Source organism: Rhopilema esculentum, chromosome 16, assembly GCF_057945365.1.
Source record: "Rhopilema esculentum isolate cy_ngs chromosome 16, ASM5794536v1, whole genome shotgun sequence".
Taxonomy (NCBI): domain Eukaryota; kingdom Metazoa; phylum Cnidaria; class Scyphozoa; order Rhizostomeae; family Rhizostomatidae; genus Rhopilema; species Rhopilema esculentum.
In genome coordinates this window covers 14,210,213-14,235,449 of record NC_142830.1, presented here as the reverse complement: position 1 = coordinate 14,235,449, position 25,237 = coordinate 14,210,213, and the positions used below count along the sequence as shown (strand labels likewise).

The following is a 25,237-nucleotide window of genomic DNA, read 5'->3' as shown; positions in this document are numbered from 1 at the left end:
AGTGCATGGTCCCTAAATGGAGTAGATAGCCATGTCTACTTTCAGCGAAGATAATTCTCACTATGTCCAACTTGTGTCATTTTCTTATAAATTTCTAAGTTACCATGAAATCTGTACCATTTTTGACACTTACTAATTTTTCGAAAAAAAAGGTATTCGTGCCCTTTTTTTGTGTTGGCCCCCCTTCTTCAAACCTGCGTCCGGCGACCCTATTTATACTACCCAAAATTTTCAGTAGAGTGGATAAAAGAGAGGTTCTTGGTCGTTTCGTAGGGTTCTCTTCCTGTGCTGAAAATTGTCTGTGAGTACTTCATTGCTGGGCTGGCTATTTTAACACGATGTTGGCTGGCTAGAAAAATTTTCGGTTCGAAATTGGTTGAATAAAGTTGTTTTGGTTGGGATTAGTTTTCAAGACTTCTTGCTGATAACAAAACGTAGGTTCTTTATCATATCAATTTGCTGTACTTGTTTCTACTTCTATTGTCAAGATTAATGGCTATAAAACAACTGGTGATCCTTTCAGAAAAATCAACGAATTTGAAGAATGTCTTTTATGCAGTTATTGACTTTTTACAAGCATTGGCTAGCTAGACTCCCTAGAGATATATACGTTAAAAATTATCTTACAAATATTAAAAAGAGTATGCTACTCAAGATTACGTTTTATGATACCCAAGGATGTAGTTCGCGGGGGGATGGGGTGTAACACCCCCCAATCCTTAAGTTTGTTGATAAAATCATCCTTCAGTAGTTGAAATAGCACCTAACTTAATCTCCATCTATATCTTTGTCGGTAAATTTTTCTTTTGATGACCCTCCACTCCCTAGTCAGGAAGATCAAGCGATGCCACCGATGATACCTCTGCAACACCTTGTTCATTAAAAAAATAGAGAGGAGCCACTGATCTCTATAAAAGACAAAGAGCAGTGAGAAGAGCCAAAACTTTCCTGTAACACTTCCCCTTTCAACAAGAGCAGCGGTAACAACAACAACACAACCAATAAATCGCAAAATGGCTGCACGTGCCTAGTTTAGAATATTTGTAGAGGTGTGTCGTTTTCAAAATGCGCCTCTAGTTTTTTAATATGCCTTTTGCAGAAATAGCTTATGATGACATTGAATTTTTTGAGCGATGTGGTGGAGGTTCGTTTGGATCTGTTTACCGAGCAAGATGGAAATCACAAGACAAAGAAGTTGCAGTCAAACGGCTTCTTACATTGGAAGAAGAGGTAAAACATGGGTAAAACTGTAAATATGGATGAAAATAAGTACGTTCCACCAATTGTGGCCATGGCTTCGTGCAGAATGTGTTATTCAGCAAAACAAAAATATAGCGCTTAAATAAAAACATAGTGGAAATGTTTTTGTTGAAAGAGTTTTGTTTTTGAATGAATATTTCATGTTTGTAGTAAGTACAGGCTAATGTGTTCAGTTGATAAATTTACTTTTGGTTGTATTGAATCAACCAAAGACCTGTAATTGACATGAATTGAAGTTAAAAATTTACAAGAATAATTTTTTGGTATAACTTTTAAGTAAAATATTGCAAGATTATTGTTGAGTCTAAAGATTAAAATGGAACAATTTTTAGTACAACTTTTTAGTTTAAAGTTACAAAATTAATATAAAGTCTAGAGGTTAAGAAGACTAATAAATGACTGACCATCAGGCAAAAACTGTTCCAACAAGAGAACAGCCGGGATATTTTTGTAAAAATTAGAATGGCAAAAACAATGTGATTCGATTATTGGTCAACATTTACTTAAGAATCAAGAGTTTCAGTGATTCCAGTTTTGAAATGAGTGGGTAAGCAAGTTTACCTTTCATTTGGGTTTATTAATCTTATTTAGATTGAAAGATGTTGTTTTTTTTCTCTGGCTTTTCAACTGTGTGAAATATAAGCTTTCTCTTATGCTCTTTTGCTTCTTATGCCACATCTGGATATTAATTTTCTGCTAACCTTTGGACATTAACTGACATTTATACCAAAGAAAAAGAGGAGCATCAGATGTATGAGGAGCATGAGACGTATTAATACTTTTAACTTTACTTTTATTATTTTTACCTTTATTCTTTATTTGCGATCTTCTTTTGTTTTTGTTTAATCAGCCTTTGCTGATTATTACTGTTAGATTTTCAAACCAAAATCAATTTGTAAAATTGTCCACTCACATCAACTGGGCACATGCCTTTGATAGCTCTTTCTGAGTTTTTTTCATGTGTCCATCAGCTGATTTAACTTTATTTATGTTGTTTTACCTTAGCTAATTTGTAGTTAGCAATTATTGTAGTTAACGACTATCAACAACTTTATATAGTAAGACCTGTAATCAACTAATCTGCTCAAAAAAATTTTTTGAGTTTTAGTTTGTATGCAATGGGATTTTAAAATGAAATGAACTGAGATGATAAGTATTAAACAATTATATGTTTATTGTAGGGTGAGGTTCTCAGTGTTTTGAGCCACAAAAATATCATCCAGTTTTATGGAGCTGTCACAAAGCAACCAAACTATTGCCTTGTTACAGGTACATAGCAGACACTCAACATTAGATTCTTCTTATTTTATCTTAGTTCCATAATAAGCTTTATTGTGTAGCATTGATTAATATTAAATTAAGATTAATCTTCTCTTTTATTAATCATTTCAGCAGAGCCTTATATAATTTCTTTGAATATTTTCTGTATACTCGATTTTGTTAAGCTTCATTGTTGCAGTTTAGACTGATTTCTTATATTAATGCTAATATTTTGATCTAATTTCAGAATTTTCAGAAAATTTATTTGATTTTTGCGATTCTTGGACAAGTGTTACCTTCAATTTTGTTTTTTGAATTATTTAATCTGAACAAAAGTAAATAATTTACCAGTAACTTTGTTAAATTCTGACCTACTTACTATCTCAATTGCATTGTTAAAGAATATGCAGCACTTGGATCATTGTATGAGTACTTATCAAACCACACATTGGATTTCAAGAATATTTTGCAATGGGCAAAGGAAATAGCAGCAGGTATGTTGGAAATGTTTGGCTCTTTTGTGCTTGTTTGAGTGTTTGGTGACAAACATGTAACCAGACAAACTTTTTACCTTATTCATTCTAGGTAGACTTCTTGGATAAAAATAAACTTTTCCCACTGATACTTGAAATCCTTGAATTAAGATTTAGAATCCTTTAGAGGAACACTCATTAAAGCAGGACTCTTATTCAAAGAGGATTTTATATACTATTTTTTTTAAATTCATGTAAAAAAGAAATGCAAAGTCTGCTTGATTTAAGGTTAAGAAAAGGCAGACTGTTCATTTTTCAACATTTTACCATCTCATCACCATCCTCTTCATAAACAAGTCAGTAAAGGATTCAGATTTGAGGGTAAAGGGCTAATTTTGAGGAGGGATCACATTAAATTGTTTACTGCTTTAGGGGGGATACTTATTCATTTGAGTAGGGACTCATTCAAAGGCGGATGCTCATTCAAGTATTCACAGTATTTTTTCTAGATAAGGTAACATATGTGATATTCTGATTCTTTGGCTATATGCCACCAATTAGATATTCTGAAAATGATATTGTGAATTCAAAACTTTTCTTTGTTGGTTAATATTAGGAGAAATTCAACATATATTTCCTTATTTCATGAAAGTCTTTTATTTGAGTCTTCTGCAATTAGAATTAATTCTGATTAGATTTGTTTCAAAACAGTTGAATCTTTCTTCTAGGACTCAATTACTTGCATAATGAAGCACCTTTCAAAATCATTCACAGGGATTTGAAATCAAAGAATGGTACTTCTATTTTTTATGTTTAATCTAGAAATTAATAATTATTCTTAGGTTCAGAAATTTATGTTCCTGTGACTTGGATTTCCAAGTCATAATTGGAGTTGGCTCATTGTAGACAGATTTTTTTACATAGCTGCCTAAATAAGATTGAATATGATACTGTTTATGCATAGATAAGGACAAAAATGAGTCTGGAATATTGTTTAGTCTTATTAATATTTTCTCTTACATATTTGTAAACCATTCAAAACAATTAAAAATGCTAAAAGACAATCTCTAGTTACATTCCTAGAACCTGCTGTGATTGACTACAGCTCTCAACCCTAATTGATTCTTAGACCATTGCAACAAGTATTCCTTGTTAAGGAAGATACAATGCATGTTTTTGTTTATGAATAAATCATGACTCTATAATGCCAATTTGCTTTTTGAAGCCTGTGAAATCTTTCCATATATATATTGCACTGATGTCAAACTCTGTATCTTCATTCAGTTGTTATCACAAGTGAACTCAATGTTAAGGTTGGTATCACTTAGCACAAAATATTTTATTTTGCAGAATGGAAGATATGTTCCTTTTCTAAATTTGCAACCTAATTTGTTTTGTAACACATGGTAAAACGAAGACATTTTAATCACTGTAGACCCTTTTATGATTCTATGCTTATACAGATATACTGTAACTAAAAAGTAAACACTCCTTTCTTTTTAATACCCTCCATATGAACACCCCTAGATAAATTCTAAAAGTCCCCCCTTTTAAACATACCCAGGAACAAATGCCCCCTCTTTAGAAAGGTACATTTATTACACAAAGATAGAGAATATACAAAACATATTTGGAATGTGTAATTTGAACACTTTTTAGCGGTACCAAACTTGAAAATGGCTTTGAAAAGAGCAAACATTTTACAACATATTGAACATATTGGCTAAAAGCATTTTCGTCTGACACTCCTCAGAGCATAAAACATCAGAATAAGGGTCTGAAAGAACACGATGAAAAATATATACCCAGTCGTGGATCGAAATAGGCCAACCAGAAGAAACGCAAGCACATTTCATATCACAATTTTAAAATGTTTCTTTTAAAAGCTCTTTTTCCAAGATCTCGATTGTGTCCTTTATCATTCTCAGAAGTGCTCCCTTAGAATGAACGTCCTGACGAAAATGGTTTTTTGAAGTGAAATTGTTTACATCCAGTCAATTTATCAGTACATTGTCCCTTCTTAAAAGTAGCTGTTTGTTTTTTACCTTTGTGGCTGAAATAGTTATGATTCTTATTCACAGATTTGTGATTTCGGCTCATCAAGATTTATATCTCAAACTACAAAGATGTCAATGGCAGGGACCTTCCCATGGATGGCCCCAGAAGTAGGTGTCCTACTATAAACACTTCAACATTTGGCAATATTGACCTTTGTTGATAATCAGTCAATTTCATGCAATTGTTTTCATTGCTACTCTGTTGTGGACCTATCTATATTATACGTATGCTTCCCTGAACATTGATTTTAGATACGCTGGCTTGAACCAGAAGACTAGAAATTATCCATTGTCCCTTTGGTTGGGCGTTTTAGAAACTCTTCAGAAATTCTTTCCACAGCTCATCCTTTTTTCAAGAGCTTGTAAACTTTAAAACTTCTAAGTTCTTTAAAACTTTAAAACCTTTTCCATTTCAAATTAGAATCAACAAACTTCATAGTTCACCTCTTGCTCTTTTAAGCCTTATCAGTTCATTTTGTTCTTTTCTACAGGTCTCTCTACGTAACTTTACCAACCTAAAAAAGTATTTTAATACTAATAAATTGCTTCCTCTCTCTCTCTCTTCTCATTCTTTTTGGCTGTCTGCCGCGAAGCAAGCTCAACGTCACGCCCGCCAACTATCCCGATCTGCAGTCCTATGCTTGATATCACCATACTTTCCTGTTCTGCCATTATTTTTTCTGCGCCAGTGATGGAACAGCGCCATTCTTTTTTTCTCTGCTTCTTTTGCCGTTTGATACTGATTACTATGTTAAGTAGTTAACTGATTACTAGGTCAAATTCGTTTTTATTGTAGGTCATTCAGAGTATGCCGGTCTCAGAATCGTGTGACACTTTCTCATATGGTGTGGTAAGATGGAAAAGTTATCACTCATAATAGTCCGGCTGTTTATTTTTTTAAAAGATACACCCGCTTGAGAAATCGATTGAATTGACTCATGATGATCTTCAATTCACAGTTTATAAGTCCCGAATCAACTATAGTTAATGCAAGTAAAACCGTGTAATTTAGAGTTGTTCAAAATGTTTCGATCTTCGCAAAATTTTAATATCATGTTTCAAAGAAGTAAACTATCGCTTTCGCCTTTAGCAACATACTGGATTAAGAAAGCATTAAATGTATGTTTTGGCGAAAAAGTATTAATGATACTGGTTACCTTACCTGTTTTCTGTATATTTAACTTATTGTACATCCTTTTATTTTCTTTATTGTTAAAACTCCGTTTCTCCATCTTCAGCTAATGTGGGAGCTCTTAACAAGTGAAATTCCGTTTAATGGAATGCAAGGTGTCCAGGTCGCTTGGGTTGTTGTTGTCAAAGAAAAGGTAGATATTTTACCTAATTCTGCATCTTTATTTGCTAAAGTTTTTGCTTGGAATCCAACTTCAAAACCTGTGTATATTTTTCCTTATAAAACTATTTTTTTGTAGCGACTTACCATTCCAAGCACTTGCCCACCGCAGTTCGCAGCGTTATTGAGACACTGCTGGACCACGAATCCAAAGGTATTCTTTTTATCATTGTCGCCTTAATCACTCTTAATTTCTTTTAAAATGGCACCTGACATAATAACTTAACACTAAAGCTAATTTATCTCGAGATCTACTACTGCTAAATAATGAATACCTAATGTTCGAAATTAAATATATTGTTGAATTTCAAAAAAACCTTTTGAAATTGTTATTAATACAAATTGTTTTCAAATTCACTTCTCCAAAAAGGTACGATTTTTTTGTCATTGTTTTTTATCATGGAACAGTTTTCAAAATCTTATATCTGCTGCGATATTTTCCAAGAACAGAATAATATAGAATTAAGGACAATATGAAAATCACTCTTCTTTAGTACAGACAAAAAGATCTCTTAAATTGTCATATTCGCAGATATGATAATTTCAGTAGTAACTGAAATTTTTACTTACCAGGAAAGACCCGATTTTAAGGAAATCAGAGGAATACTCGATTCGATGACGGAAGATGGTAAATTCATGGTTTTATGTTCTGTAACTAAGAAACCATTTTTGTATCTTTTTTACCAAAATATTTACTTAGAAACAAGTTTAAATGTTTGATGTGGGTTTTTAGGCATCTAACTATCTGGGTTACCTTCGTTAATTATTCTCTTTAATTTTATATGTCGAATAGTTTAGACATTATATAACTTTTCTTTGTCTCTAGAATTACTTGCTGCTGTCGAATATTTGTGAATTTACTACTCTTGTCCATCGTTCTTCAAAGCATTTTTCCATTTTTATCATTGACTTTTTCGTTGCATTCGGCTTTTTTATCTTTGCTTGTTTCCTCTTTGTTTCCATTTGAGTGATTTAACTATGATAAGTAGGTGTTTACATTTTTATGGCTTTGTCTTTCTAGGAGATCTAGAAGAAGAAACAAATACTTTTCTGCATCGAAAGAGCGAATGGAGGTATCCCAGCCTTCTGTTATTTTAGATGATTAGTTTCTGTAAAATGTGGTATTTGCCTGTTTAGAGAATAGGTAGCTGTCTCTTGAGAATCCTAAATTTCTTTAAAGTTGTTTGAAAAGCTTTCAGAAGGTACTACGAGAAAAAGAGATTGAAAGATGAGAATGGTGCGTGATCCATTGTAAAGGTCGTTATTAGGCCATGGAAAGCAAACGGAGAACCTTTTCTCCATTAGACTTTAAGAAAGCTTAACAAAATTTTTGAAAGATATTTTGTAATGTATGTAATTCACACATTTAGAACCCAAACAACGTGATTCAATTTTTCTTTAAATTCTCTGAGTTTAAGCAACACGTTTTTATTATTTTTAAATTAATTCTAAAAAATCTTAAAAATTCTTGAATACTGATTTTTGTTGACAGAAATGAGATCGAGGCAACAATGGAAAAATTGAAAAATATAGAACGCAATTTAAATCTCAAAGAAAGAGACCTAAATCAGGTTGGAACAATTTTTTCCTTTTTAATATAACTATCACCATCTAAATCCAGTCCTTCTGTTCCTTCTCCTGTACTTCTGTAATTGTTAAAGCGCAAAACATTTGCTGCCAACTTCCAACTTATCTCATGTAAAACGACCACAAAAACCAGTAAGAAAAATTTGTGCTTCATCTTGCGGTGAAAGAAATCATTGTTCCGTCGTTGTTTTGTCTAATAACTGAGTTTTTTAGTTATTATTTAGAGGCTAGAATAATAATTTATACCTCTTACTCTAAAATGGATTTGCAAGAGGGGAATTCTCCCATCAAACGTTTGTTTTTCAATAGAATTTTGTCCCTTTCAAATTTTTATGCAATCAGGTTTCCATGCTAACTCCCCTGAAAATTGTCGTTCCTGAGGCTTCTGTTGTTGTTTGTATACCCTGAACCATATGCTGTTTTACCATGATATTTTATGTTAATGAGACGAGGAAGCGAAAATCTTTAAAAGCATGCGTAGTATTGCCTTCCTTCCATGTGCATGCTCTTTGACTCCAGGGCGGAGGATTGCCTCACTCATTAAAAGGGCCTTCTCTTGTTCATTCCCCCCCCCCCCCAATTCTCTTGTTCATTCCCTTGATGGCTCATACTAACAGGCGAAAAATTCGAAGCGCAAAAGTTGAACTCAACCCCATTTCTTCAATTGAATCTTGATCTACGTATTGTCGATTAAGAGGACAAAATGGTCAAAGTCAGCCATTCAGCGTTCAGCAGAAATTTTATTCGAATTGTTTGATCAAAAGTTCTCCTTGTGTAAATCCATTTTCAAAGCTCAACCACTGGATGTATTTCTATTAATTAAGATACTAATATGCACTCGATTTATTTCATTGCTGTTTTTTTGCCTCTTTGATTTAGTTAATCACCCAGAAATAAACTGATATGTGAATTTATGTGACTTCTTTTTATTCATTCTCAGCGGGAACTGCTTCTTATATTAAAAGAAAAACAGTTGTCTGCAAAGGTAATTTACCTTGAACCTTGTTTAGAATTGTGGATTCTGGTCACATTTATCATTGTTTGTTAATAAATATATAGACGTCCTCTCCTGCTTTAGCTAATGCAGTTGGATCAGATCGCCTATATAAGAAAGATGGTGTTGATAAGAAACGAGCAAATAATATATATAACTTTGTGATTTCAGCTAATGTTTGATGCTACATGTCATTGCATGAACTGTGAACGTATTTTTTTATCTTTACCATATATCTTTATAGTTTTGTATTTTTTTGCTGTATATGAAATAAAGAGAAATTTAATTTAGTAAGGTTACACTCTTTCGTTATTCAAAACAAGGGGAAAGACAATTAAGATCTATTTTTATTCATTTCCATATTTTCAAGACGTACTTGATTTTAAGGGGCCGTTCGCCATATGGCATCCCCATCCATCTGTGAATTGTTAATGAGTTATAAAACCTTATGTTGAGTGTTCCTTAAAAAATGCAATAAAGAGCGCAATTACATATTGAGGCATTTGCTAAATAAATGGTTAGTTACGTCTTCCGTTAAATTTGCTGTTTTAGGTGCCCAACAAAGCGGACTTGAACGACTGGAGTGAGGATGATGTGGTAAGAGTTTTATAGTTTGAAAGATGGGACAGGCTTTTGTGTCCAATTTTTTCATTACCTTTTTCATTTGTGTTCTGAAATACTTTCATTTCAAAGTTTCCAATAAACCACATGCCTTATCTTTACGGTTGATTTTTTCTTAACAATTTTCATGGAGGTGTTTATTTGCTTGTATTTCTGGGTTGTTTCAATTTAGGCCTCTTTAATTTTTTACTAAAAAGATTAATATCTTATAGACGTGTCCTGCTCATAGCGATTATTCTCTGATCGCTAAGCCCATCACTTTCATTTTCTGTTGACTTCATTTCATTGTGCTGCATACACAAGGTAGATTATTAGGAAAAAGTAAAGAAAATTCTCTTCATCATGTTGAATACGGTAAATCGAAGCTCATATTTGGGCTTCTTTTGGCAATTTACACGGTCATCGAATTTTTTGTTGAGTAAAAGTTTGTCACAAAGTTTGTAGCCAATCAAAAATGAGAGTTGCCTGCGGAAATAGTTCGTGTAGATGAGGCTTTGGCCGAAGACTTTGTTTCCCTCGATTAATTTTGGAAAAGTTGTTATTTCTGATACAAATTGAGTGACTGTCGCGATCTTTATTCTTTTAAAATATGCCAGTTATGTCTCATATTCACCTGTTTTCTTAAATCCAGATAGTATTATTCACTGTTATTAAAATTTCCTCACATGTGTCTTTAAAACGGATGAAAAGTCAATCTGGCACTTGGATTTCTATCTAAAGGATATCTAATTCAGACGCATCCAAGTTAGGCTGGGATTATGATGACACAACGTGATTTATTTTCTTTTTAGCATATATGGATGCAGCAGCTTGGCAATGAAGGTAGACCCTTTAGCATAATTAGTCACTTTGGATCAAGAAAACCTCGGTTTGGTGCTTAACGTATTGCTGTTAACTTTGCAACATGGCTTCAAGCTCCACTTACACCAAATATTATGGTCGTTTGTTCTATGTTCATATGCTTTTGTTTATAATTTCTCACTGGCCAATCAGAAAAACGTGAGCACAGGAATGTATGTAGATCCAAAACGTGTCATCAGTGTAGATCTTGGCACAAGCTGGGTTATCTAAAAGGTCTCATCGCTTAAATGATTTTATTTCTATATTTTTTATAATTCTTTACATCGTCTTTTTTATAATATCTGTTCCGAAAATTAGTTTTAGGCGGCGTCATAATTCATTTCGTTTTGTTTGCTCTTAGCAATGCTCACGTTTATCCAATCATTTGCGTTTCGCAGTTTTTTTAGAAATAGAATATATAAAGTTTTTGTTTCTAAATATTGTGCTTTTACAGCCGTAGATCTTTATCAGTATGCCGATGTTTTGAAAGACAATCATATCAACGGAAGAAGGTAAAATCCTGCTGTCCTTTTCTTGCAAGACGTCCTTTTCGTGCAAGAAACGTCTTATGTAAATTGACGGTTACAGGCCCTTGTCAGTATCAATGTGCCGTCTGAATATGTTTGGGTTGGAGAATTACTCGGTATTTTAGTACGATATTCTACGATGTACTGTAGGATATTCTAATCTTATCAAAGCTTTCCATAGATATCTTATCTAAGTGGCGGAACGTTGCAATCTAGTGCAAAAGGCAAATTAGAACAAAAGATATCAAATTTAATTTTCTTTTTTGCTAAGCCGTCGGATGGTTTATTCTGCTTATCGACAGAACGCGTTTTTTATAGAAATCTTTGGTTTCCTTGGATCTTCACGTTTTAGAATTTTCTGGGGATTTTAATGTTTTTCTTTTTTCATAAGGCTCCTGATGTTGACAATTGAAGATTTAAAGGAAATGGGCATTCTATCATACGGCCACAGAATGGACCTTTTTGTATGTGAAAAACTTAATGTTCAGATAGAAATTACCTTTAAACTTTTAGATACCTCGTCATCATTTCTTCTAATCAACGGATACTTTTCAAGAAAAATTCTCTTTCTTCTGGTCAAGATTAAATGCGCTTTGCTTTATCGAATATTTTGATGCAGAAGTCTAAATATAAAAATTTATCCTAGAATTGTGCTTCTTCCCTTAATTGTCGGTTCGTTTCATCCTTTTTTTTATGAGTTTTTATTGTCTGTTGAAATTTTGTATGTTTTAAATTTCATTTGGGTTAGTAACTACAAACAAATGGGTTTCTGCATGCAAGCTATATTAAATTTTAGAAAGCAAGTTACAGATGCCTCTGTCTTTCAATATAGTTGTTTTGATTGAAATCAGATTAAATTTTAGATTTATTGACAAAATTGCAAAGAATTTAGTAAATTTACCTTACACATAGAGTAACAAAGTGTGACATCATCACAATTCTATTTTCTATTTTTTTCTTTTTGACCACATAACCTGAAAAATTTACTACTGTTTTTTTTTGGCTCGGTTAATAAATTGTAGAGCCCAGCCAAGCCCAAATTATAGAGATTGGATGGGGACGGAACCTGTACCAATTTTATCGCGTCCTAGCCGATTTGTAACACTTTAAATGATTTGGCATTTTTTGAGGTATTTTCGAATGTTCTGTGAGGCTATATGGTACGAAGTCAAAACTTTTGTGGCACCATTGCTTTTCGTATGGATCTGAGAGTAGCTTTTATGCTTTCAACTGCTGCTTGCAAATTGTCTCTGGTACTATTTCTAACCATAATTTTTTTCACAGGATCATATACAAAAGCTTTGGGATGAAATGGAACATCTGCTTCACTTTCCACCATTGCTAATGGTAAGTTCCAAATAGCCCAGCGTTACAGGCTGTGCAAATTGTTATTAAGATGTGCAACCATTAAAGGGTGGATTTGAATTTACTTAGTCTTGTTTGTGACTTACAGTCTACAAAGAGGCCTCTCTTTTATTTTCAAATCTCTGTTTTCGTCGTCTGATGTTGGATAAAAACATTCACTTTTAGTGCAGCAAGCTTCTATATACTTCTTGCCAACTGCTTAACTATATGAGTAGAAGGAAGGGCCTTTTTAAAAGATTTTTTTGTTCAGTATCTAACAAATTCTATATTCTAATAGACGTGTCGTTTTTCAAAAGCCTATCAGTTGTGATTGCTAAAGATTTTACGATAAGTTGCACTTTTTTCTATGTGCAAGTGAGTGCTAGTTTGATTTGCTGTCACTATTTTTCAGCTCTCTAGTCATTTCTTTTGTTCTTCGATTCGATTCCTTTACATTAAAGCTTTGATTGAAAGTTGAGTGAATTGAATATTGTAAAAGGCTTCTCTAAACTTCTCATTGACCATGGATACTATTTGAACAATTTTTTGGCGGTACAAAATTTGGAGTAGCTTTGTAAAATGTTTGCTATTTTCAAAGCCATTTTCAAATACTATTTGCCTTTGCTTGGGTTCTTCTCCACAAAGCCATTTCTTGATAGACGCTGCTATTTGATAAGTTTCGTTTGTTTGGTTCATGTTTCAATATTTATTATTTCCATGTCTTACAAACCTGCCATTTCCCACATGTATATTTTATTGTATTCCATATTTTTTCTTGCTTACCATCACAAACTTATCTCTCACTATTTGCTTGATATTTTACATGAATATAATGCACGAGATTTGCACTCAATTCCAAATATTACACTCAAATTCTATTCATGAGGAGATCTTTTTAGGCCAATTCACTGCCCCTCCCTCTTCTCTTGTCGATTTCAGCATTGTAAAACGTTAATACAAGTTTCTCACTCGTTTTTTCAGTCGGGTCAACAGGAGACACAATGTGATGATTGCACCTGCATAACGATGACTTTGCTGTTTGGCAATCACTGTCGGCTGGGTGCAACCCCCATGGTATTTATATATTGTGTGTTCCCCTTCTTATTGGTTCTCCCCTTACTCGCTCAGTTCGAATTGCGAAGTTTCGGTATGCATGACAGAGTTTCAGAGCATTTTTCTGATTTTTGTAATTTTTTGCATTTTGTAAAATTTCCCTCACTGTAAATCAGGCTTAGGCCAAACTTGATGAGATTTACGCTTCAATCTAGGAGATTTCTCGAAACTACTAGACAATTAATTCATTTCAGGACCATAAATGGAAAATGTTCCTGGAAATTGACGCAGATGACAATGCCCTCACGTGTATCAAGGTAGATCTGCAAGATAAATCGATAAATGTTTATACGTAGAATTGTACGGGAAAAGATAAGGGTTGCAAGGTATCACTGTAGCTTTTATTTTGTCACACACAGGTGGGCGCCAAAGATTAACATTTTGTCTTTTTCAGTTTTTTTCTCAAAACAAAAATTTTTATTTCCACAGACATAGGTACACAAAACGTAGGTTTTGCAGACCTTTCTGATATTTTATTTCAAATAGGCTCGTTTTGAGTTTGCTTATATATCTTTGTTTACATAAGTAGCTAATTCTCGTATGAAAAATAACCAATTAACATCCACCAGGCAATTTCTTTCACGTCAACTCGACTCTTGATATAAATGGATGTTAGTCACCTGTTTCAGTAAAGTTTGCATATTACGCAATCTCAAAATCATATTTTAAGAGTCCTTTTTCAACTAAAAGCAAACATTTTGAAGTTGAGTAGCCATTTAAACTCTTACGAAGAAACGAAACCGCTTAGAACCTTGCGAGGTTAACAGTGGTATTGAAAAGGCTTTGGTTGAAAATTTAGAAATATTTAGGGTTGCGTTTTTTTGTAATGGCCTAGCAAGATTCTCGTTCTGGCCTCACAAATGGTTACCCCAATTATTTGCATAGGCCCCCTGTCGATGAAGCCCCATTCTTTACCATCAAATTTTGAATTAAGTTAGTTCAATTTTGTAATATAAATCAAATCAAGAGTTTTTATCCAACTTGTTTATTATCGTATTTCGGGTCACAAATCTTGCTGTTATTTGCATGTTATGTCTCCGTGACACATGTCTAAGTTTAGAGCAAGCATCTCCCCCCAAATAAGCCTGTGCTCTCGAATAAGCCCACTATGTGGCGTGGAGGTTTTAATATAAACCCCTGCCCTTTGTCTGAATTAACACGATAAGCGCTGTGTTCTTTTGAATAGAGCCTTTAAAATGGAGAGAACATTTAGGTTGGCAATCTATTCCCAAAATTCAATAACTGTTTTTATCCTACATTAAAGTATGTATCTGCTACGAGTAACGATAATCCAGAATTTGACAAAGCTTCTGAGAGGCGGAGCTATTGACCAAGAAAGTTCGGCTTTATTTGTCAAGTTCAATGATTTTCTTCTTTGCCGTTATCTTGGCTGTCAACATGGCCTTGTGTTTAACACATATACTGCCTTCATGTTTTGATTAAGGTTTCTTAGTTTATTCTTTCTATTTGAAATGGGATTTTCTCTCTTTCAAAGACCTTTTTATTGACTTTGGTCTTTCTTAATACTATGGCGTCATTTTGGTATTTCTTAATGAATTCTAAAAAACTAAAGAAATTAGACTTTTATGATTATCTCAACAAAATTGTAACAACGCGTGCCTGTCCTGCTAATGGTGAATCTCTTTTTATTAAAAGAATTTTTATTTTAGCTTCTTCGCATGAATCATTTGCTAAATCTTAAATCAAAATTCTTAGCAAACTGCTAATTTGTTTTTTGGTCTTTCATATTAGTGTTAAGTTTATATGCAAATATTCTCCTTTAGGATGTAACATTTCATCAGGTGAATTCCGTACAATACCAAACTGTTACGCATGTAAGTCCTTTGTGCTTTAATTCAGCTATTTCGCTGTAAGGAAATCAAAAGTTTCTGTCCCAATCCTTTTTCTCAAATGTTAACTGGCGCACTCAAATCTAAATCCCCTGTATTAGTGAATTAGTTAACTGTAAGTTGTTTTGAAGCTACCGCGATTTGAGACAATGCTAAAATTTAGCTTTTGTATATCTTGCAGACAGTTTTGACTACGTCATAAGAGTTTGTTTTTAACTCCAGAATCCTGACCTGTTTCCAATATATCATGATTTGTAGATTAACATGCACTCATTCTTCTTAGCAGAATTTTTGTAGTCCTGGTGTAAACAAGGAGACAAGACTGCAAATTAGCAGGGGAAAGCACCAAATGCATTACAATCGATCACTGCTGAAAAACTTCTCTCTTTTGACTTCATCCTCAGGAAAAAATCTAATTATTTTGTTGAAATTTTTGATTAAGCACTCTAAATGAAGCATTGAAGCATTGAAGTCTGAAATATGAAATTTATTCTGCAATATTTTTCAGCCACCATATGTTGCTGATCGGTGGCAATCTGCTGGGTCAGATAACTCCCCTATCTATGTAGAATGCAATGTTTCATACGAGGTATATTACTCTTATAATATTTCGTTAACCTTTTCTTTAATTTATTATACTCACAATCTTATTAAATACTCCTGTTTTCAGTACGGCCAAATTGAAAACTTTGACATTATTACCTGGAAATTATGTTTTAACATTGAGATTAATTATTAAAAATTCATGCGACCAATTTTTGGAAGCTTTTTTCCATCTGTCGGTGATTACAAAAATAGTCTTAGTCTTTATCTGTCTTAGTCTAAACTGAACGCTATTCGTTTTAAATGTTTTTATTTCAGCTAAATTCGTTCAAAGTAATCATTCATAAATTCATTGGACACCCTCATGATACCCCGCCTTTTAGATTCGTTGGACATCTTCATAATACCCCGCATTATAGATTCGTTGGGCACCCTCATAATACCCCGCATTATAGATTCGTTGGGCACCCTCATAATACCCCCGAATCGCTTTATTGTTGCATATTTTGTTCCATGTTCTTTCAAATGATTTAACAATGATTTAATCGAATAAGATTTTAATGGGTTAGTGGTTGGGCGGACGGTAAGAACATTAGCTCCATTGAGTTTCATATATAGGTATCAAGCTCTTTATTACCATAGTGTTTCATTCGCAGAAATACGTGAAAAAGCCACGCAACACGAAACATTTACATGAAGTACTATTGAAGGAGGGTGGCTCAGTATTCCAGAAGACCGTGCAGCTGACTTTGAAGCGGTCAGCAGCTTTCACCCAAGATGATGGCTATTCAACTCCTACCACGGTAATTTTGGTAGCCTTCTTTTGTAATTGAACGTGAAATTGGTTTTTGAAAATAGTAAAAATTACACAATACCTTTTTCAAAGCCATTTAAAAATGTTTACTGCCAAAAACTTGCTCTTGTAGTAAAACCTGATCGAGCCGACACAAAATATCCTCTTGCTAAATGCAAAACGTTACTGTTTTTCTGTGAACTGCTATGGAGTATGTTTGGCAAAGGAGGAGTTTCGTGGTAAGAGGAATGGGCTAACTGATAAGCCAAACGATAGCCCTTGTCACAGTAAAGATAAATTACCAAGTGCTAGTAGGCTCTGTTTTTCTTTTCTTAATGTGTGCTTATTCCGTTACCGTGAGGTTTTAATGTGTTTTTAATGCGTAGGTGACGTTCTATTAAGCAATCAAATAACATATTGTGTCAATATTTCCACTGCTCTTATAAGTTACGAAGAAAGAACCCTTCGCATTATTAAATGTTTGTTCCACTTAAAACTCGACCTTTCACATCAGTAACTTTACTTGCTATGAGAACGTTTGATGTTAGCAGAGTAAATATCACATTTGTTTTTATGACATTGTGGCAATTTGAGTTGTGCTGGATGTGTCGTGACCTAGAAGTGATCTTTTAATCTACTATTCTGAAGTTTATTTCTGCAAATTTTTATATATTGACTGATATGTATTTCTGTCACAATTTTATGCACCCAATACTCATGGATTTGATATTAGGAATTTTTAAAAGTTACGAATTAGACTTAACTCTACAGTTAAAAAACATTTTAGACCAATATTCTCTTTGCAATTTTCTATCTTAACGAGAACGTTGCTCTTGCCAAATCAAAACCTATCTTTGTGCACATAAAAACTTCCTGCTAATTGAAGTAAGAGTTTAGTGGCTTTAACCAACCATCTTGCAGACGGCAAACCCAAACAGGAAGACTTCTGCATCAAAATCAGTCTCTTCAGCCTCTGTTCGATCTACAGCTGGAAGTAGCACATCGTCCCCAGTGCCCACGGAGAGTTCCTGGGCAAGCAAGGTGGCCTCTGGAACATTTAGGAAAGAATACGTGCCACGGCAAATATCAATTAGCAGCGCTGGGGTTGTAATGGGCCAGAAAGAAGGCAGAGGTATCCAGAAATCGTCTCTTGTTTTTTCAGCTGAACGAGTTTGTCATTACAAAATACACATTAGCAAGTAACCAGGCGTTTGTCAATGCAAAATCCACACTAGCGTCCATTTTATCTTTTGTAAGAATGTAGTTTATCAGAGTTTTGAGCATTAATTTAAAAACAATTACCAGGTTCTAGCATTATCAATGATATTTCTCTGAATTTTTAACACAGTTTTGAACTTCAGCAATATTTGGCTCACCTTTTATGCAGCAGCAAAAGCTAGCTTCTGAATTTATGGAAAAAAACATTGGGTGCCTCGGACTCTTTTCCCCGTTTTCACTTTTCATCAAAATTTACAGCCATATTGCCTTTAGGAATGATTTGTTTGATAAAAAGTTTAACCTATCGATTGTTCTTATCCGTTCTTAGATCCATTGTCACCAGCTGGACGTGTCCCTGGACACGAATCATGGACATCGACTGGGTCATCTGGGTATTCGGAGCAAGTGTTGAAATCGCGATTTAATCAATCTCAAACCCCCTTGGGGACTCAAAGATCAGCGTGGAATGTACAAAGACAAGACTCTGCAATGCGAAGGTCCCAGTCGCCCAAATTTGCCTCCCCTGAGACTGATAAGGATGTCGATACAAAGGAAAGTAACCCGTATAGTTGGCAAACTGTAAAATCTTCAAAGACGTCCCCAAAAGGACCAAGCCGTGGTGGTTCAACTTTCAGGCGGAGTGCGAGTGACTATACCCAAAATAGGAATTCGCAGAGTGGCCAGGCAAGGGGAGGTGGAGGTAGAAAGGCACACAGCGAGGGCAGTAGGGGCCATGGACAGAGAAAAAGTACAGGGCAGATCGGGCAGAGGGGGAATAGACCAAGCAGATTTTAATACGGGATCTGACACAGAAAGATTCCTCAATTATGGTCATAACTTATTTGTAGCTAATCTTTTTCCGTTTCATTTTTGGTCTATTGAAATCTCAACATACTGCTTAAAGATGATCTTCAAATCGTGTGTTCGGTCGATTGCTTTCTCGAAGTTTACATGCATCACCCTTCCCTTGTTTTTATTCTCGATTTGTTTTTTATTCCCTTGAAAAGCTGAGAAGAGAGTTTTATTATAGGCAACTATTTTGTTTGTGTTTTATCCTACGTTATTACTAACTGATATATGGAATTCAAGAGAAATCTGCAAACATTTTTAAACCTTTGAAAACTTAAAGATTTTCCAGTTTGAAAACTTAAAAATGTCTCCGTTTTTGGTGTTCACACTTAAAACGGAGCGTATTCAATACGCACCGTATTCGAAAGTACCCGTTATTATTAGCGTTTTCAAACGACTCCGTTTTCATAGCAGAGTAGTGTGAACACAAGGCAAAAACGGATTAGTTTGACTCTGTTTTCATTTGAAAACGGAGTAGTGTGAACGTGCCCTAAGTGTCCATGGTGATAGAAAACATGCTGGGATTGTGTAAGAATGCAAATATTGTAAGAATTATGTTATGTGTAAAAATGTGTAAGATTTGCATTGCACCATGCCAAACTTCCAAGGCCAATAATGTCACACAACTTTATGTTTCTTCCCTATATGGCTCTTTGCTTACTCAGCGTGCTTAGTGTGTCACAAATAGTTGATTTTATAAATTCAATCCCTTATTTTTTTCAATGAACTGGATATAAATATAGTCTTTATGCAAAGATTTCTCTTTCACTTGGCTGCTCTGTTTTTTCTCAGCTTACCAAATCGACGAAAGTTTTATGTATTATGCTGAAGAGATTTTTTCAAGATGGCTTCTCATAAGTTAGCCCATCATTCATTTTTAATTTGAACAATTTATGTTGCAAAAACAGAATAAATTTTAAGTTTCCGGCTGAAAATAAAAGGACATAGCAATCCTTTATGACAAACCTTCTCTACAGGATCATGTAAGGTGAACGTTCTTGAAAAGGTTTGAAGCACGAAAACTTCGAAACTATATCTCACTGGAAAGGCAAGGGTGACGTTCAACCTTATTTTGCAAGTATTATACTAAGAACCTTATTATATAATTGAATTGACGAAACCAACTTTGACAGAAAGTCTGCAAAAGGTCTCTCGTTCACCAAAAACACCTCGTTTTGATAACGGAAGGTAATGTGTTAGGATATCATTATTATTATTACTATTTTCTCGTCGACAACGAGGATAGCGGACCATACTTTGGTTAAGGATTCATGATAATTATTGTTTAAGATCTGCCTTGTTATCGTTGCAGTTATAATTGAATTTGACAATTACTTTAAATAGTTACAGGTGTTCATGCAAACTTGTCATTGTTGCAGATGTTAGGAAATATGTAACTGCGGAAAAGAGGGCGCTGTCGTCAAGTGGGTTTGATGTGACAGTGGGCACTAGAGCAAAATTTCACGAGACGCATTTCTAGTAGTTGGTAAGTCAATCGTTTACATAAAATGTTCAAAACAATTCATGTTGTATTTGTTTACAAAATATGCTTCCTGGAAGCCGTCTTTTTGAATCGCCAAAATTCGAATTTCAAATGCATTTTATAACATTGCTTCGCCTTCTCTTGTTTCGACGTCAGAAAGTGTGGCTGGAATATGTTGAGATCAGTCGCAATGCAAGTAAAGATTCTCATATAAGGAAAAGACTTAAGCCATTGACCTTTGCAGTTACACCCAGGTTGAACTCCGAATTTTACAGTATATGGCATTGCAACTAAGGACATGCTACACAAAACTTGTCACTAGACAGATATCGTTTTACGTTGTATCGCAAATTCACCGCTGAATGAGCCGGTGACAAGGCTAGCCAGATTTGGGGGGAAGGAGATTGACTTTTAAGTTATGTCTAAGGCAATTTCACAAGCATTGAATCACATCATAAAGAAAGGGTTGCCACAATTTAAATACTCCCCCAACATCGCCTCATCAAATTTAAGTAAAACGCGAAGTCAGTTCTGCAGAGCTTTGCCAAATGTTCCCGTTTTGCTCTGCCATTGGGATTATTGAATGATTTTAGGACTTAAAAGTGCAGATTTCATAAGTTCACAACAAACTAGATCAATAGAATCAGTTCCGCCAAGACGGGGCTAGAGGAAAAGTGCTCCAGTCAGGCCTTGAGGCATAGGGGGTCCCAAAAGGATATGAAATTTCATTTTAAGAATGGAACAAATGAAAAGAACAAAAGTATGCCTTAAAATAGTATCTTTTTTAAACTACTTGCGTGGTCGCAAAAAACTTTCTGTTCGCTTCGCTAGCAGAGAGCCGGTCTCTTGTTTCAGTCTAGGATCCTTTGAAATCTCTAGGGTGGCCCTGATGGAATCACTTGAAAGAAAGGTCTTGAGACAAAACCATCTCAAAGGAGCTTTCGATACAAGTCGAGCAGTCCATATATCTCTTCATTCTCATCACAAACAGTTTTGCTAGTTATGTGCAGCTGCTAGCTTTTACTGATAATGCAGGAAGATGTAATCAAAAATATCATTTTGGCAAACATTAATTTGGGAGAAATGGAAGATACTGTAACAAGGCTATTTGTCCTTCGAAAAATCTTACAACCCGAAGGTTATGCAGGTGGAATGGCTGGCTAACACAGCTGCCTATGTTCCCATAGATGTCGAAGAGTCTTGCGACAACATCTACAAGATATCATTTTCGATTGCTTGATATCACATAATATACAAATGTTAATTCATTCATTCAAAGTTAGTGATTTAAAATAGCGATAAGCTTAGAAATGCCAACTAGATTATGATACAAGTCTAAATAATTGCTATAGGAACCAATATTTTGAATTGTTTGCATACTGATAGCATCTGATTAACATCTTTAAAGGGAAAGTCTAGAGAAAAATAACATAAATTGGATATTGCCAATAATTGAATCCATTCCTCAGGCACCGCGGAGCGTTGGGAAAAATAAGGGGTCTAAAAGAGTGAGGGAGGGGGGCTAAGCCGGGTAAAAAGTGGCTTAACTGGTGATTCATTGGTAAATCTTTTACATTTTTACAAAAGGGGGTATAGCCCCCCAAACCTCGCTTCTCCGCGGTGCCTGTTCCTTATTGCTTAGAAATAATCACAAGATGAGGTCGTATAGCTTGGTTCAATTCTAATTTTGAAGCTTAAAATCTTTTTAGTGCTCTGTTCCATCATTGTGCATTTCCAGCCGTTGGGCAATAGCCATTTTGCTATTTGTTTTGAGCATTTGTAGCACAATGTTTTTGGTCTCTTCCTCTGACTTTTCCAATTGAACTCTGCATCTTCTGCCATTTGAACAACAAACACATGGGTCTGCTAGAGTTTGCCGCAAGACTCTGTTCTTCTGCCGTGCTTGTTTTTAATTTGTAATATTGATATAACTTATAATGTGAAATGGAGTTACAGCAATTGAACTATTGAATTCAATGATGTAAGGCGGGATTTTCTTTAGATCTGATCAACAAATCTGTCCCTTTCAAATAGTAGGCCAAGTACCATTTGCCATTGCTCATATAGAACCAAACGTTTTTGCCATTTTCTATCATACTCCCTATTATAAGGATAATTGTTCATAAGAAACTCCTTTAAAATAGATTTTATTTAAAGACACAGAAATTTGAGAAACTCAGTTACATCATGCAGCCGTACTGAACGGATGAAACTAAAAAAGTCTTAGAAACAAAAACACCCATATTCTCATCGAGGGTCCTGATGGCCCACTGGGATGCATGAAATATTCCGCGCCCCTACTCCCATCATGTCCAGATTTGTTCTAAGGAAAAGCAGTTGTCTGTTTTTGATCTCTTTTTTGTACGGTCTAAGAATTTAAGATCAATTAAGAGCAGTTGAGCTACAAGTTTTGGAAAACCCTGCGTAAAATCCAACTTGCAGGTTTTTATAAAAATGTGTATATAGGAGCCAAAATGAAGCACATTTGAAAACATCAAGTAAACTTACATTTCTTTATACAGAGCTTTCAATTAGATTTTTTAAAAACAGCAGCCACACTCTGATTTATATGAATTTCCTTTCCCTTACAGTTGCTGTTTTCTATACTTTTCTTGCCAAGCTATTTCTAATGGGGATGAAGGGGCGTTCTTCGCCGCTAATACCAGTTTCTTGTCACAAATATTTCTCTTTTTATAAATGTTATGGCCGCAGAAAATACTAATTTCCAGGGTAGTAGCATGACCCCCCTCAAATCTCATAAATTGCAAATCATGCCAGCTAGAGGATACCTTTCCTATGCTAGGTGACCAATGTTTTGTAGCCTCTAATTGATCGATGATTTTCAACCGCAAAAACTTTGCATTCATTTCATACTAACTAAACATCTTGGCGTATTAACGGGAAAATATTTGCTGAAAATGTAAAGATACATTTGTATATGCTCAAAGCACCGCCCTCCCTTAAGTGCTATGGAATAGTTTTGAAATTAGAAATTGATTTTGTTTAATTCTCTGCTCTGCTCTGCTCTGCTCTGCTCTGCTCTGCTCTGCTCTGCTCTGCTCTGCTCTGCTCTGCTCTGCTCTGCTCTGCTCTGCTCTGCTCTGCTCTGCTCTGCTCTGCTCTGCTCTGCTCTGCTCTGCTCTGCTCTGCTCTGCTCTGCTCTGCTCTGCTCTGCTCTGCTCTGCTCTGCTCTGCTCTGCTCTGCTCTGCTCTGCTCTGCTCTGCTCTGCTCTGCTCTGCTCTGCTCTGCTCTGCTCTGCTCTGCTCTGCTCTGCTCTGCTCTGCTCTGCTCTGCTTTGATAATAGTTATCATCGATATGTAAGCTCAATTTTTTCTTTGCAGACACAAAAGGCTTAAAAGACGTAAAAAATCCTAAAATGACTTCTGTAGAACAAGAACGTTGCTTTAATTGGCCGGACACCAACCAGCTCACAAAAACCGAATCAACATCAATGGCAATCTTATTTGCCCTTTTTGGAATCGTGGCGTTTGCGATTAATGCTGTTGTCTTGATTTGCATAGGCAAATACAAACGCTTGCAGACTAAATCGAATCTACTATTGGCCAATCTTGTTGTTGCAGATCTGATGGTGGGAATAACAACCCCATTGAACGTCCTGGTTTACACACGTGGCTCACGACTTTCATGCTTCTTGCAACATGTGTGCGGATTTCAAACATGCTTTTTTTGCATTGCATCTATATTGCTACTTGTCGTTATCAGCGTCGAAAGATACGTGCATATAGTCCGGTATCACAAATACCTTGCTATTTTCACGACCAAACGCACACTTTTCATGGCAGGTTGTGCCTGGGTGCTGTCGGGCGCGCTTTATGTAATCTACCGGTTTATCATTGGTTTATACTTCCATATTGTCTTGCTCTGTGTCACAAATTTTGTTTTACTCGTTATCAGCTTCTGTTACTGGAAAATCTTCAGAAGAGTTCGAGAAAGCAATAAAGCATTGACAAACCATGGAAGCGCCCAACCAAATTTACCAAATACAGCTGGGAATAGAAGCCACTCTGGACAAGTGTACCCATTAACAGCAGCTTATGTTGGCAAGCCAGGTGTGACTGAAGGCGGGTGCGATGTGAAAGTAAAAGATTTTGAAACGAAGGTATCAACAGTCAGGCTCGAACTGCAGGTGAAAGATTCACCAGAGTTGCGGCCCATACCAGAAAAAGCAAAATCATTAAGCACAATGCAGAAGCACTACCAAATTGCTAAGACAATGGCGGCAATTATCATTGCAGCAACAGTCAGCTGGGCTCCCTTTATGACCATCTCATTTATACGAAGTTTAGAGATGTATATGACAAAGGAGCAAGATTCACATGCATCTCTATATCACTGGTTTTTGCTGCTGGGCTTTGCCAACAGTGTCATGAACCCTTTAATATACAGCTGGCAAAATGGAAATGTCAGGGAGGCGATGAAAAGTCTATTCAGATTCGGTAATCGCAGAAGTATGGTGGTGGATTTGCATGCTCCTAGTGCCACGGGATATGTATCGAAAGGATACCAGTAAACAGAGTGTTGCCTTTTGGGCAGTCGAGTTTAGAGAACCAACGCATGAAATGGGTAAATTAGCAAGAATCTAACTAGTTGTGTACATTTAGAAGTATTTCGTTGCTTTCTTTTGGGGATATGAGGTCGAAATTCTAAAAATCGTGAAAGGATTTTAATGTTGTCTACACTGTGCTAAATTATACTGACGTCGTTAATATTTTCATCAATTTAAATCAATATTGGTATTGCACGAGATTTTCAAACTCATTATGAAGAGATCGCTTCATCTCTTGTAAATAATGTTAACTTGAAACTATTGTTATTGGTATTGGAACATATGTTCCAGATTTTTCAATTCTATGTGAACAGCTTTAAAAGCGATGAAAAAGACTTGACAAGATGTAACGAGCTCATCTAGATGTTTTATCATTACCCATGACTATGTCTTGTCAGCCGTTATAGCCCTATTACAGCAGTGCCGTCCTAGAAAGTTAGGAAGGGGGACTGCTCCGTGGGGAACTTCTAGAAGCCACTTCCCACACCTTAGTTATCTCTTATGA

At 35.3% G+C, this 25,237-nt stretch overlaps 2 protein-coding genes across 2 annotated transcripts; both read left to right on the top strand.

Moving 5' to 3' along the window:
- The first annotated feature begins 979 nt into the window (after positions 1-979).
- LOC135682678 (mitogen-activated protein kinase kinase kinase 20) lies at positions 980-19,422 on the top strand. Its single transcript, XM_065197665.2, has 25 exons — positions 980-1,230; positions 2,442-2,529; positions 2,922-3,014; positions 3,722-3,787; positions 4,278-4,306; positions 5,075-5,158; positions 5,847-5,900; positions 6,289-6,375; positions 6,481-6,555; positions 6,975-7,029; positions 7,423-7,474; positions 7,894-7,972; positions 8,929-8,973; positions 9,535-9,579; positions 10,395-10,425; positions 10,898-10,955; positions 11,362-11,434; positions 12,255-12,317; positions 13,296-13,388; positions 13,622-13,684; positions 15,212-15,262; positions 15,786-15,866; positions 16,477-16,623; positions 17,535-17,745; positions 18,160-19,422. Exons 1-25 carry the CDS (start codon positions 1,087-1,089, stop codon positions 18,624-18,626), a joined length of 2,334 nt encoding a protein of 777 aa, XP_065053737.2. The 5' UTR covers positions 980-1,086; the 3' UTR covers positions 18,627-19,422.
- A 141-nt stretch (positions 19,423-19,563) lies between these two features.
- On the top strand, positions 19,564-25,207 carry LOC135682686 (5-hydroxytryptamine receptor 1B). The gene is made up of 2 exons (XM_065197674.2): positions 19,564-20,166; positions 23,507-25,207. Exon 2 carries the CDS (start codon positions 23,542-23,544, stop codon positions 24,694-24,696), a length of 1,155 nt encoding a protein of 384 aa, XP_065053746.2. The 5' UTR covers positions 19,564-20,166; positions 23,507-23,541; the 3' UTR covers positions 24,697-25,207.
- Positions 25,208-25,237: the final 30 nt, after the last annotated feature.

What these genes read in the sequence shown, in the direction of transcription:
- LOC135682678 (XM_065197665.2), top strand. Translation starts at nt 1,087, where the DNA reads ATGCCTTTTGCAGAAATAGCTTATGATGACATTGAATTTTTTGAGCGA. An exon ending in TTCTTACATTGGAAGAAGAG is followed by an intron (nt 1,231 to 2,441) that starts GTAAAACATGGG and finishes TGTTTATTGTAG; the next exon opens with GGTGAGGTTCTCAGTGTTTT. An exon ending in AAACTATTGCCTTGTTACAG is followed by an intron (nt 2,530 to 2,921) that starts GTACATAGCAGA and finishes GCATTGTTAAAG; the next exon opens with AATATGCAGCACTTGGATCA.
- LOC135682686 (XM_065197674.2), top strand. Translation starts at nt 23,542, where the DNA reads ATGACTTCTGTAGAACAAGAACGTTGCTTTAATTGGCCGGACACCAAC.